General features: G+C 32.6%; 1 protein-coding gene across 1 annotated transcript; it reads right to left on the bottom strand.

Annotated features, from left to right (window-relative positions):
• Positions 1 to 11,012: 11,012 nt before the first annotated feature.
• LOC140444375 (uncharacterized) lies at positions 11,013 to 12,008 on the bottom strand. Its single transcript, XM_072536126.1, has one exon. It carries the CDS (start codon positions 12,006 to 12,008, stop codon positions 11,013 to 11,015), a length of 996 nt encoding a protein of 331 aa, XP_072392227.1.
• Between the last annotated feature and the right edge of the window lie 3,016 nt (positions 12,009 to 15,024).

Here is a 15,024-nt window from a genome sequence, read left to right as displayed (position 1 = left end):
AGCATGTTAACTTGGGAAAGGATCACTACAGGAGCAATGCGACCAATTTGTGGCGTTAGAGTTAGAAGATCAGGGCTTATATATATATATATATATATATATATATATATATATATATATATATATATATATATATATATATATGTATATATATATATATATATATATATATATATATATATGTATATATATATATATATATATATATATATATATTTATATATATATATATATATGTATATATATATATATATATATATATATATATATATATATATATATATACAGTGCTAGTCAAAAGTCCGTTCCCCTCCCTCGTATCTTTTGAACAGTTTTACTTATAATAGTGAAATTTGGAGGGAGGTAATAAACAGACGTAGGCTTCTTAACTAGTCATAACAAGTGACGTAATAGTGACAAATGACGTTATAGCGTCACTGTGACAAATAATTTTAAATGGCACCTTATGGCAAGTGATACCTCGTTTGAAAGGTATTGAAAATACCTATTCAACCATACTAATTTTACTTAAGTTTAAGCTCATTTTGATGAATAAATTAAATAAATACTAAAATTGTACTTTCGCATTTAATTAATAAATATTAAAACCTCCGTCACTGGTTACTTGTCAAAAAGTTGACATTTTTCAATTCTCTAATTGTTTGTAGGTCAACATTTACCATTTTGACAATTAACTAGAGGCGAACGTTAGAATATTTATTAATTAAATGCGAAACTACATGTATTTTAATATTCCTATTCAATCATTCTAATTTTGTTTGCATTTAAGATGATTTTGACGAATAACTAAAAAAAATAAACATTAAAATTCTGGTTTGACATTTAATTAATAAAAATTCTAACGTCCGCCTATGGTTATTTGTCAAAAAATTTGACGCTTGTCAATTCTTTAGTTGTTTTTAGTTTGCAAAAGCGTTTATACCTCAATATTTGGTTTCTGTTTCTACTTAGTTTAGTCAATTCTCTAGTTACTTCTAGTTTGCAAACGCATTTATACCTGAATATTTAGTTTCTGTTTCTGCCTAGTTTAGTCAATTCAAGTTTAGCCAAGTTGTTTTTAGTTAGTTGTTCTTAGTTAATATTTAGTTTAAATATTGTTTAACGAGACGTTTAAATTTTTACAAAGGCAGAGTGGTACGTACTGTAGCCGACAAAGTAGCAGCTGTGTTAATAATTGGTGAATGTGGAAATAATTTCCATGCAGCGAAACGTCTTTTTAATGAGAGGTACCCCGGTCAACCTACATCGAGAGCTTATTTGAGAAAGCTTCTTCGGAAGTTTAAACAAACAGGTAGTGTTCAAGGTGTCAAACGATCTGGTCGACCAATAATTAGTGACGACAAAAAAATTAACATAATTTCAGAAATGGTAGAGAACCCCACTTCTAAAGACCAATTTGCATCTTTCTATGGAATCAGTCAAAAGACAGTACACCGAGTGTTGGCTGAAAACAAATTTTATCCATACAAATTAAAAATTGTGCACCAACTTTCAGATGATGACCCCGACCGAAAACTAGAATTCTGTAAAAATATGTCCAATAAAATTAACCAATAGTCCAATTACAAAAAACCAATTTATTTTAGTGACGAAAGTACTTTTTCTCTCAATGGAAATGTTAACACGCACACTGTGAGGTATTGGAGTGACACAAATCCTCACGTCTTTCGTGAAACATATACTCAATTTCCAAAAAAAATAAATTTTTGGGCAGGTATTTTGGGAAACCACATAGTTGGGCCTGTTTTTCTCAATACTAACTTAACCGGTGATGGATTCACCGGTTAAGTTAGGATACAATATGGTTACAATGGATAACTTCTCAATATTAACTTAATCTGGAGATGTTACAAAATGTAATTGAACCATTAATACTTGAAATTCTGGAGGATAATCCAGATGAATTCGGCAACTTGCAAATAACGTTTCAACAAGATGGTGCTCCTGCACACCATTATGGTGCAGTAAGACGTTACCTAGATGAGGAATATCGTGGTAGATGGATTTTTTTCTGTGGGGATACTTGAAATCTAAAGTTTACGCTACAGCAACCGACAATATTGACATTTTGAAACAACGAATTGTTGAAGAATGTAGGGCAATTTCCCCCGACACATTTGAACGAGTACAACAAGAGTTTAGAAATAAGATGCATTGCTGTCAGGAAGTAGATGGAGCACATTTTGAACACTTACTATAAGAACTGGTTGCTAAATATTTATCAATTAAATGAGAAGCTACAATTTAAGTATTTATTTAATTTATTCATCAAAATGAGCTTAAACTTAAACAAAATTATTATGACTGAATAGGTATTTTCAATACCTTTCAAACGAGGTATCACTTGCTATAAGGTCTCATTTAAAATTATCTGTCATAATGGCGCTGTAACGTCATCTGTCACTATTACGTCACCTGTTATGACTAGTTGAGAAGCCTACGTCTGTTTATTACATCCCTCCAAATTTCACTATTATAACAATGACCGTTCAAAAGATACGAGGGGGGAACGGACTTTTCACTAGCACTGTATATATATATATATATATATATATATATATATATATATATATATATACATATATTTATAATAATTGTGGTGAAATATAGGTATGCGTTCTGTTATTTGGAAGTAATGCTCCTGGTCTTTATTGCTAAATATTTAGCTCATTATTTGTTAACATTATTGTGAGAAAACTACAACATACACTCATGGACAAAAATATCGAATATTTTGGAATTTCCTATTTTTTTTTTTTTGGAAAATAAATTCTGGTCAATCAAATCGTTTATTATGGAAAAGAGTTTATTTTTACAATGTTTAATGAAAAATTTTAAATTTATATGCAAAGAAAATTGCGAAAAAACGATAATGCTTAATGCTAGGTAAATAAGATTTTTTTACTCCATACTTATATGCTAACTTAAATTGTTTAAACAAGTCTTTTTAATTGAAACAAGTGCAGGTTGTTCCTGGTGTTCCCCCCTCTAGCTTTTATTACTGCTTGTATCCTTTTAGGCATGCTTAGTTAATTTTGGAAATACCCTTGGAAAATAGCATTCCATTCATCCTGTGCAGCAAGCCGAAGCTGCTCTGTCGTATTTGGAACGGGATTTCTTTGTCATATGCGGCGATTTAAATCCAGACTAAATGGTGGCCAATCCAATCTTTGAATTTGGATCTCATCAAGCTATTTACTTACTATGGCAGCAGCATGTAGTCGAGCATTATCGTGCATTAACATGAATCTGTCATATCCAATGTAACCAACATATGGCAAAACAGAATCTTGCAGAATATTTTGAACGTAAGTCTCACCAGTTATTCGTCCAATCAGTTCCACAAGTGCGGTGCGTCCCTCCCAACTAATACCTCCCCAAAGCATTATGCCACCACCTCCAAAACTAACGGTCTGGGTAAGATTGCAGGTGGCGAATCGTTCTTCAACTCTTCTGTAGAGGTGGTTTCGACCATCTGGCTTATATAATAGGATTCTGGTCTCATCAGTGAAAAGAACATTTTTCCAGTTGTCGATATTCCAATGAATATGTCTTCTTGCAAATTCTAAATGACAAGCTTTATGATTTTGGAAAAGACGTGGAACTTTTGCAGGACATCTAGGCTTTAAGTCTGCTTTTTTTAATCTTCGTCTAACTGTTTCTGAGCTCACATTAACTTGTCTGACATTTACTAGTTCATTTCTGTGGTTCATCGATGTCAATGAGCGATTTCTTGTAGAATTAAGAACCAAAAAATGGTCATCAATTGCCGTTGTGCACCTTGGACGTCCTTAACCAGGCCTTCGTACAAAATTGTCTGTTTCATGGTACCTTTTTAAAATATTCGGAACTGTAGATTGACTTCTCCTGAGACGCTGTGCGATATTTTTTTGTGTATATCCTTCCTCGTACAAAATTGCAATCTGTGAAATTTAATATTTAATGATATGATGTAATACGTGATATTTAATGAAACCTAATAGATTAAACTAAAAATAACCGAATTACTATGATTTTTTAACATTTTTTTCCTTTACTTGAAGAAGGTTTTTTATGATAAAATGCACAAATTACACTAAACGCTAAATAAACATCAAAATATTTCAAACCAATTGAGTATATCGCCTACTATATGAGTAAAATCAGTAATCTAAAATTATTTTGAAATAATAGTGACTACCCAAAAAGAATTGAAAAATTTCAAAATATTCGATATTTTTGTCCATGAGTTTAATTATAATTCTGAATAACTCGGACCTCGAGTTATCCAGAGTTATTTATCGAGTTAAATAACATCCCTTATATTCAATAGATGGTTACGTTTCCGTCGATAAACTTACTAGTTTTACCAAATATAAATATACATATATATATATATATATATATATATATATATATATATATATATATATATATATATATATATATATATATATATTGTTATGATTCATTTTATCCGCCAAAGATAAAATTAAAATTACTAAATAGACCATCTAAATAGATTTTCAAGATATCCTGGAGAATTGTTATGCTATGTAAAAATTAAAAATAATATTGGTTTGCTCTTAATATATTTCAAATTATAAAATATAATAATTCAAAATATTTCAACTGATAAACTATAAAAGATATTTCAAAGAAACGAAAGTCCATTATCTTTGGATTACCTGTAGTAAACAAAATTTAAGATATGCATACATTATTTTCTTTGTAAAATATATTTGAGTGAAAGTAGTGAATTGAACAATACGACCGGGTTTTCCAAATGGACTTGTACAGTGAATAAAGACAATAGGGTAGAATTTAGAAATTATATTTCTCCGTTAGTTTTTAAGAATTTGTAGAAACGATTAACATGTTAATAGTTTTTAGGAAAGTTATAATTGTAGTTAAGGTTGTTGTTTGTTATCTAAATGGGGATAAATATGACGAACTTTGATTGGCAAAGAGTGAAAAAAAGTGGGAGAGATAGATGAATGAGAGTTTAGCTAGATTTTAGAGGAAAAAAAGATCATCATTTGTTTTCCAAGGGTGCAAGGCGAACAGTCAGAGTTCTTTGGCGGTTCCCAAGTGATAGTAAGCATTAGAAGTGAATGTTTGTGAGTTTTCGTGTGGACTAAGTGTATCCTGACGGAAGCTGATCCAGTAAAATATTGTAAGTCATACTTTTCTACTTATATATATTCCAAGAGTCACTGTTCAGGCCGGAACGAGAGATTCAGTTTATCGAGAGGAGAAGAGGCTAGCGTTTTTTTTTTTAACGATACGTGCATCTGAAGGAGATCATTGAAGACGAGAGGCTCGCAATAATTTGTTGTAAGATTGCTGACTACCTAGGGAACTGCTAAGAATAGATAGTGTAGGCTACAAGAAACAAGGATTTGGACAACTCATCATCAGAGAGATAGTTTTTTTTTAACATTGGTCAGTTTTTCTTTATCAATAAAGTTTTTTTTAATTGCTTCAGAAAAGATAGAAATATTTATCAGGAGATATAGAACAACAATTTTGTTTTGAAATTTATATAGTGTATAACATTAAATTTTGAAGGTTCACGTACGTAGAACAAAATTTTGATAATCCTTATATGAGATATTTTTTTGTTTAAGATATTTGAGTGTGAATTTTATTTTAATATATAATTTTGTATCATATATGACTATTATTCCGATATTCCTTAGACCTTACCTATCATATGTAAAGCATAGATATTGAAGCACGAATATAACCCTGAGATAAGAGAATTAAATAGTGTGATAAAATCATAATTGCATCATTTAAATAAGTTTAATTAATTAATTAGCTATTTAATTGCTTGGCGCACCTCTGACTTTTAATATCACATATATATATATATATATATATATATATATATATATATATATATATGTATATATATATATATATATATATATATATATATATATATATATATATATATGTATATATATATATATATATATATATATATATATATATATATATATATATAATAAACTCTTAAATATTGGGGAAATCTGCAAGAAAGACTCTAATGAGTATCAATTGTTTCGCCGAACGTTTTCGCCAAATATAATTAATTTGGCTTCTTCAGGGCTAAAAGAGGAGAAATTATAATTAGCTACCATATATTATCTATTTAAAAACACTAGAGATCTTACCGTAACTTAGAATTGTAGAGTTAGGTTGTTAAAACAAAAAAAAAACTTAACTGAAGTGACTCTAACATTACTACATTAACTACGAACAGAGAGCTATCAACCTAAGTTGATGTCTCTCTGTCCAAAATATGTGTGTGTTCGGTTACTTAGCCACCGATTTCGCATAATAAATTTTGATCTCCTCGCCGGCTAAGCACCTGAAAGGCCTGGCTATCGAACCCATGCTTATCGCAAATAACCTCGATGATGAGTTTTCGCGACTAAGTTGTTTTCGACCAGCCAAGTGGCTGTATAAAAGGCTGTGTTGATGAATTTAGCATCTGACAAATGAATTAAATATCCACTTATTTTGGTGAGCATCACCATTTCCCTGGCCAGCATTTTGTTACCGATACCGGTCAGTGCAGGGACGATGCTCTTACCAGAGTATATTTTTTTAAGTTTACTTTATGTACCTACTTAATATTAATTGTATTTGACTACCGGATGACTATCTCGATTTGACTTCATGGGTCCTGTATCCTCCGATTTGGTGTTTTGACCGTCCATGTAGCGTCCTCTCGTTTTCAGCTATTCAACCAAGTTAAGCCATTCAACTCTCTTAATTTTCTATTCAAATGATTTCTTAGGCTGTCGAAGATTTTGCATGCCTTTTAGTCCATTGTAAGCAGGATCCTTTTTTGTTTTGAGTAACTACATACTTACATTTAAGGTAGGTATTTGGGTATACCCAAGGCATCTCTTATTTTTTGATTTTGCGTTGTTTGGATCTTATTCCTGTTGATCTTGTAGGTATGGCCCCACGCTACTGATGCATACTCTGGTAATATTATGCTATTTGTCATTCTGATATTTGTTTGGAATCTTAATTTGCTTCTCCTGCCTATTAGAGAAAAAAGTTGACTTCTTCACGTTTTTAATTTGTAGACCGTTTGTTTAGGGTGTTCTGTGAATGTTAATTTCTTGACTAGTATTACTCCAAGATATTTTGCCTGGTTGGTTCATTCTATTGGAGTGTTAGCTATCTTTATCTTCCTATTTGATCTAGTTTTTCTTTGCTGGTACATAACTGCCTGTGTTATCTCAGGGTTTAATGCGATTTTCCACTTTACAGACCATCTTAGTAGTTCGTTTAAAAAGATTTTTGTAAATGATTGGTGGCTATATCTGGAACTCTGCTACTGGCTACCATGGCAGTATTGTCAGCATACAGGCTCAGTAATGATCTGGGTTCCGTCATTGTATCAGCGGTGTAGATGGTAACAGATACGAACCCTAAAGCTCCTGTTGATAAGAAATAAGGCAAGAAGACGTGTCATCGCTTCACTGTATCAATATTTATGCATTTTATATAACATGCCTTTGTGCCAGACTTGGTGAAAAGCCTTGCTGACATCTAGGAAGGCTGCAGCTGTGTACATTTTCTCGTTAAACCCTTTTATTATGTGCTCGGTTAACAGTAGAACCTGTAGTCACAAAAATGTCTGTTCTAAACCCAAACTGCACTTTTGGTATAGTTCCTATTACCTCTGATTGTTCCTTGAGTCTCGTTAGGATGACACTTTCGGCGATCTTACTTATTAAAGATAGTAGGCGTATCGGTCTGTAGTTCTGTAGAAAAGTTAATTTTTTTCACGGTTTTCTATCATTATGACGTGTGCCTCTTACTATCTGTCAGGAAGTATTTTAAACATAGCATTTCGTTGAGTATCTTTATGATGCACACTATTGTTTTCGCCGGTAGATTTTTGAGGTCTCTGTTGATGTTTTCTGGTCCTGGTGCTTTCTTTGCGTTTGTTATTTTTATTAGTTGTTTTATTTATTCAGGGAAGGTGTGCATGAAGCATAACCCCCTCTTTCTTTTCCTTAGATTTCTAGCTCCTCTTTCTACTTCATCTGTGGAGTCAAGTCTTCGTTGGGATGTTAGTTCTGCATCGCATTTCTAGCGTACCTTTCATACCTTCTGCTTCTCCTCTGTATACAGAATTCCATATTCCCCGTGTAAAGGTGGAATTGGTTTGTTGTCGTTTCTCCATGGTTTTAAAACCATATTAGTTACTGTCGCGTCTATTATGTACCTGCATTTTAGTTCATCAGCTATTTATTTGGGGTCTATATAGTCATGCAGCCCCCTTATAACCAATTTTTTGTTTAAACATGCTTTATTGGATACGCGATCCATTCGATAAGTTGGATTTTATTATATTAATCGGGGGTTTGTACCATTTTTAGGTAGTTTTTTTTATGCATATATTGCATAAAAGATCATCTCATATTAAATAGTATCATTGTCTTTAAAGAAACTGCTGCAGTATTTATTTCTTCCCATAGTTGGTTGCGAATGTTTATGGAATTCTAATAGACACGTTGTTTTAAAGCGCCCCATACACCAAAATCAATACGATTAAATTCTGGGCTACGTGGTGGCTATAATATAATGGATGAATATATTCTTTTGGATACGTATCCAAATCTTAGGCTATATTATGGAACTACATCTAGTTCCATCTAAGCTGACTACGTTACAGCTTACGAGTAACTATAATTACATCTTGAACAAATCAAATATTATGATTTTCTAACGAATTAATAATATACTGCACTAAATTGCCTGTGTGTTTACTATACTTATAACAATAAATATTACGACCTTATATAACCTTAAACGGTTATTAAGCCAACGATGATGTTATTGTAAAAATGATAAGTCTTTAAGGTTAGATTTGTAGCAAAATTATTATGAAACAATACACATATGTGTTATTCAGTACCTGTGCTGTAGTTTCTAATTATCCTAATAAAAATGGGTAAACAATTTACGTAATGAATAATTAGCATTCTTTTGAGATGTTTTATTAATTAAAGAATTGTATCAATATCTAACCACATTGCCAAGGAATATGACTAGCACGACCAATCCAACGTTCAGAAAAGATGTATTTAAGTATGTTCTCACTGCCCTCTCTCTAGAATGTGGTGATGTACCATCTTGCATAAACCCAAATATTTTGGGTTTTCAGTATTTTAATATAAGAGAGAAAAAATAATACAACGCCAGTATAGAAACTTAAAAAGCGATAGAAAAGCGAAATTGTAAAGATATGACGGCCAACGTCCGAATACGGACACGGCAGCTAAAGAAGAAGATGAAAGTTTTTCTCCAACAACACATTTATAGTCCTCCAAGATATTCAAAAAGGTGACTAATACATTTAATATAACAGCCGAATTGTACGAGGTCTAAATCAAATACGCCGTTTACTAATAAGAAAATCAACACAATATCAGTTCACAACATTTTTATTGATCTCCGTACATTTTACTCGATGATATGCGGTCTTTTACAGTGAGCCAGCTGTAACAACAAATGCATTCACGATACGTTTTAGCAAATAATATTTGGTCACCACAAATAATCCGAATTCGTAATTACTCACTCCTTATCAGTGGCGTTTCATGAAAGCGTGTTTAAAGTCTTGTATTAAAATTTGAATTTATTTGAGAATTTATTGAATAAAATAAAAACAGTTAGACTACGTTTTTTTTAATAAAATGTTTAGATAATTTATTGCCAAATAACAAATATAACAATTGTTAGTAAAAACGTTTGTATTTATACGTATTTATGTTATGATTTTTAATCGTAAAGGCTCTGTACTGAGGTATTAAGATTTTAGAATTTGTAAATCTTAAATAATATTGTTTTAAATAAAATTGTTTTGAATTGGAAAAACTATTTTGGTCAAACTAGTGTACTAGGTACAGTTTATATTATGTGGTTTACAAGACTTAAAAACCGATTTTAATCGCTTGAGAATGTTCTAAGGGCTCTTCTTATTAAAGAGTGACATTGAGTACCTAAAGTTAGCCAACTGTAGTGTCAATTACAGAATGCGTGTTTTGATTTGTTGCGTATCAATTAACTGAAATAAAATCTTAAAATAAATAGGTTTTAACTTTCAGGTATTTTATTTTGTTTCATGAATTTATACAATAAAATCTTTAGTGTTTCTATAAACTATTCAATTTATGGTGATATAAATAAGCTAATATACAATAAACTAATCACAACTGAACCAAATTTTTAATAATCTTAAGAGGTGGAGTTATAACCTCTCCAATTAACTTGTTTCCACACCACCCATGGGGTAAAGTTTTCGGTGCGTTTTATTTGTACGTGGTGTCCCCAATAGACCTAATCCACAATGCAATATTCATTCAGAGTCTGTTTCTGACTGAGATGAATTTAAATGAGATTGTTTTATTATAAGAGTAATCAATTTTTTCACAACACTGGTAAATGTGACTGTTTCAATTAATTTTAAAAGCACATATGTACCTCATCTATCTAGCTATGGAAAACTCGAAACGGAAGTGGAGGATCAAGTGAATAAAGCAAACGAGCCGCAGGTTGCCTGAATGAAACAATATGGAGAAATAAAAATATCGGAAAAGAAATGAAACGTAGAATTTACAAAACAGTCATCAGACCAATAAATGCGCGGCAGAAACACGACCGGATACAAAAAGGACAAAAAAATGTTAGAAATAGCAGATATGACAACCCTTTGAAAAAAAGATGACAAGACAAGGTGGGCGGCATTAATAACTGCGTAAAAAACAGGTATAATGGAATGGCTACATAAGCCGAATGACAACAAATAGAGTAGTAAGCACGGCGAGAGACGGTTCTCCAATTTGAAGAGGATCAGTGTAAAGATCACGAGAACAATGGAATGACAACTTACTGGAGGCACATTGAAAAAACAGATAGTCATATTAACACAAAAAGAAGAAGAAAATATGTACCTCATAATTTTCCAAATTATTTTACTCCATTGATTCTGCAGAACTGTCTGTTGAACTGTCTGAATCATTTGATCCTAATTGTATTGTCACAGGCTCAATAACAGTATCCACCATGCCGTCCAATCTCCACATATCGTCTTCTACTTTAATAACATGGCTTATCGCATTGCTCCAATCAGTTGAATGTATATTGTCCAAACTAGCTTGCAAGAGGCTCTGGACATCAATAATTTTAAAAGTGACATTTTCTCGAGCTACATATCCTTTCATTTGTGCCCAAATTAATTCTATTGGGTTTAGTTCACAATGATAAGGTGGTAGTCTTAAGACGGTAATGCCATGAAGTCTAGCCATTGTATCCACAGCATACTGACGATATGTACTACGATGTTGTCTAATAATATTCATTAGCTCCATTTTAACCATATCCTCGCCGTATGGAATGGATTTTTCTTTTAACCAATTTTGTAAAACTGCTTTTCTGTCACTCATATTAGGAATTCGTTCAACAAGTCGGCTATGATAGGATGCATTGTCTAATACTACCACTGAATTAGGTTCAATACGCTGAAGAACGTTTTCGAACCATCTTTCAAAGCATGTGGCGTCCATGTCCTCATGATAGTCGCCTGTTTTCTTTGATACAAAAATGAGAGCACTATTTTGCAGAAAACCTGTATCACTACCGATATGAGCTACAATAAGACGCTGACCTTTGCCTGATGGTGCTCGTAATCCTGTTGATAAGCCTTCTATAAATGCTTGACGAGGAGTTGTTACAGTCGTATCATGCCAAATTTTGGAAACTGTATGACCGGCATTAATCCAAGTTTCATCAAGATAATAAATTTTTCTTTTGGAAAGACGATAATCTCTAATAGAGCGCAAATATATTCGTCGCCATGCTACTATTTCCTCTTTATCTATTAAAATTGATTTTCGAGATCGTTTCATGTAACGAAAATTTAACTTGTGTAGAACTTTTCTTAGCGTTTCGGCGCTCATTTGAGGAATCATATTGTTTTCCAGTAACTTGGTCCTAACTGTTTTGATCGTTGGGGGCTTATTTTCTAAAAAGAATGTATGTACAGTCCTCCTGATTAAATTCAGTTGTGTTTCATCTAGATCTAGAGGTTTTCGTCCACGCTGGCGAGTTTTTGGCGCACTTAAAGTTGCTGTAATTTTAACTATCAACTATCAATTTAACTTTAACTAATCTAAGTATTAATGGTTTTACTTCATTACAATATAATAATTAATTCTTGATTTTTTTATTACAAATCCAAGCCTTAATCGTTTTGTTTTAAATCTTACAATGCGTTTACTTGTCGTTTCATGATTTCATTTAAGACAAACACGGCAAATCAATAGATTTAAATTTACCTCGAAATAACGAAATATAGGTAGTTGTTAACAATAATAATATTCTAACAATAATAATAGTCTAAAATAACAATAATAATCTACGAGTTTGCAGTGAAAACTTTCCGCTGTAATGTATCAAAATTCACTCACGTTCACTGTGCACTACAGTACGCTACTGACACTTCTCAAATTTAACCATTATCAGCAGCTGCAAATATATGTGTCATCGTCTTCAAATTTTTGTCGGAGTATAGCAGTGATAACAAAGCATTTTGTGATGTTACATTATTATCTTTAAGTTATTTTAATAAGAATAAACTATTAATTACGCGTATCGACAGGTATTCAGTGCTTTAACGCACAAATATCACAACTAAGAATTAATATGCAGCTGACTTATAAAATGCGATTATCTCGAAAACGGTCGAATTTTAAAGTTATTAACAAGTATACCTTTTCTTTGTAAAAATAATAATATTGTTTAACTCTACGATCCCGGTAGAGGACAGGCTGCTACAGGGAGTGGCGTCCCTGCCGTACGCTAGCTACTGACTTTCTTCTATATCCAAGCCTTTAGGAGAGTCCCTAACCTATCTTCCTACCCATTTTCCAATCCTTACCACATCCTGATATATCCCGATACCAACCCGCACTGGCCAGCGTGGTAGTGAAATGGCTAATTTTCTCCGTAAATGACATGACACAAACTAGAAAAAGGCCCTTAGTGCCCAACGGCCTAACGGTCCCTGCTGACGGTAGCCACCAGATTGGACCAAGGGCAGAGGGTGCAAATAATCACCAGGATAGACACGGCTACCATGGACAACGAACATTGCATATTGCCACTTATAACGTAAGAACGCTTGCAACTGAAGATAAGCTCATTGAATTACAGGAAGAACTTAACTGCATAAAATGGGATGTATTGGGACTTTCCGAAATACGAAGAAAACGAGAAAACCAATTAGTTTTAAAATCAGGACATCTGCTATATTCCATTGGAGAAAACGATAAGGCAGTTGGCGGTGTAGGCTTTCTCGTGCACAAGAAACACCTAGATAAAATTATAAAAATAGAGAGTGTAAGCTTAAGAGTTGTGTACCTCACATTAAAACTGAACGAGAGACGCTCTATTAAAATTATCAAAGTACATGCACCCACGACGAGCCATAGCGATGAAGAAATCGAAAACTTTTATGAAGATATAAATAGAGCTATAGAAAAAGATACAACCCACCACCTAATCTTAATGGGCGATTTTAATGTTAAACTTGGATTCAAAGAAGATAACGCAGAAGTGGCTATGGGCTCATTTGGATACGGTGAGCGAAATGATAGAGAAGGAGTGCTACTACATTTTTTATTGCATCATCAGCTCTATGTGATGAACACATTTTTCAAAAAGAACCAACAACGTAAATGGACGTGGGCTAGTCCAGATGGCGTAACAAAAAACGAAATTGATTTCATTATTACAAATAGAAAAAATATTGTCCAAGATGTTACAGTAATTAATAAAATCACTGTTGGGAGTCACAGTTGGTTGGTTAGAGCAAAAATAATGATCAACATTAGACGAGAGAGGACAGCAATGATAACAGAGAGACATTCTAATAAATGGAAATCGATAGAAGATAGAGTAGCTTATCAGAACTGAAAGAAGTAGAACATCTAAATGAAAGTGCATTAGATATAGAGGTGACAAACATGCGAATAAATAGTGCGATTCGAAACGCTCATAGAAAATATAAGGGAAAAGGAAAAAACAAGATAAATAAACTCACTTAAGCTACTAAAGGTCTTGAAAGACAAATAAACAGATAATTTTATAACACTTGAGACAGTTAAAAAAAGATATCACAAAATCCATTCGAAAAGATGTCAGAAATTACAAAACTGAATACATAACTCAACCCATTGATCAAAATAAAAGTTTAAAAGTTCTGCGCCGACAAATGACTGAAGGATTGAAAAATATTTGTGAACTTGTAAATAAAAAAAGGAGAAACTACAACAAATAAAGAAGAAATTTTAAAAATTGCTCAAGATTTTTACTCAGAATTGTATAAGCAAGAATCACTACCAGATTCTGATCAAAATCAAATATCAAAAGTTCAAAATGTAGGCTCAGAAGACATCCCAGATATCACAACAGAGGAATTAAAATCAGCTCTCTCGGAGATGAAAAACAATAAATCACCTGGATAAGATGCGATAGTCATTAGACAAATCAAAGAAGGAAAAGGAACGTTAGTAAATGTGTTAAAAAAGATGTTCAATACTTGTTTGACGAGATAATGCACAAAAAAGGTGACATTTCAGACCTAAAGAACTACAGACCTATTAGTTTGCTCTCCCATACATACAAACTATTCATGAAGATAATATCAAAATGGCTTGTGAACAAACTGGATAGTTACCAACCTTGTGAACAGGCTGGGTTCCGCTCCAGATACGGAACAAATGAGCATCTACAAGTTATAAAAACGCTAATAGAAAAGTGTACAGAGTATAACAAGCCTATCTTTCTTATTATTAGCTTACATTACAAGCTTTATTTCTTTCTTAAGGGTAGCGGGTAGACACTTTTCTACGATCCTGGTAGAAAATAGGTCTACTTCAGGGAAGCATCCCTGCCCACGCGAGCCATGCTTTGCTCTCAAGCCAT

Source organism: Diabrotica undecimpunctata, chromosome 6 (assembly GCF_040954645.1).
Source record: "Diabrotica undecimpunctata isolate CICGRU chromosome 6, icDiaUnde3, whole genome shotgun sequence".
Lineage (NCBI taxonomy): Eukaryota > Metazoa > Arthropoda > Insecta > Coleoptera > Chrysomelidae > Diabrotica > Diabrotica undecimpunctata.
The sequence above is the reverse complement of the archived record's forward strand: the minus strand, read 5'-3'. Positions and strand labels throughout refer to the sequence as shown.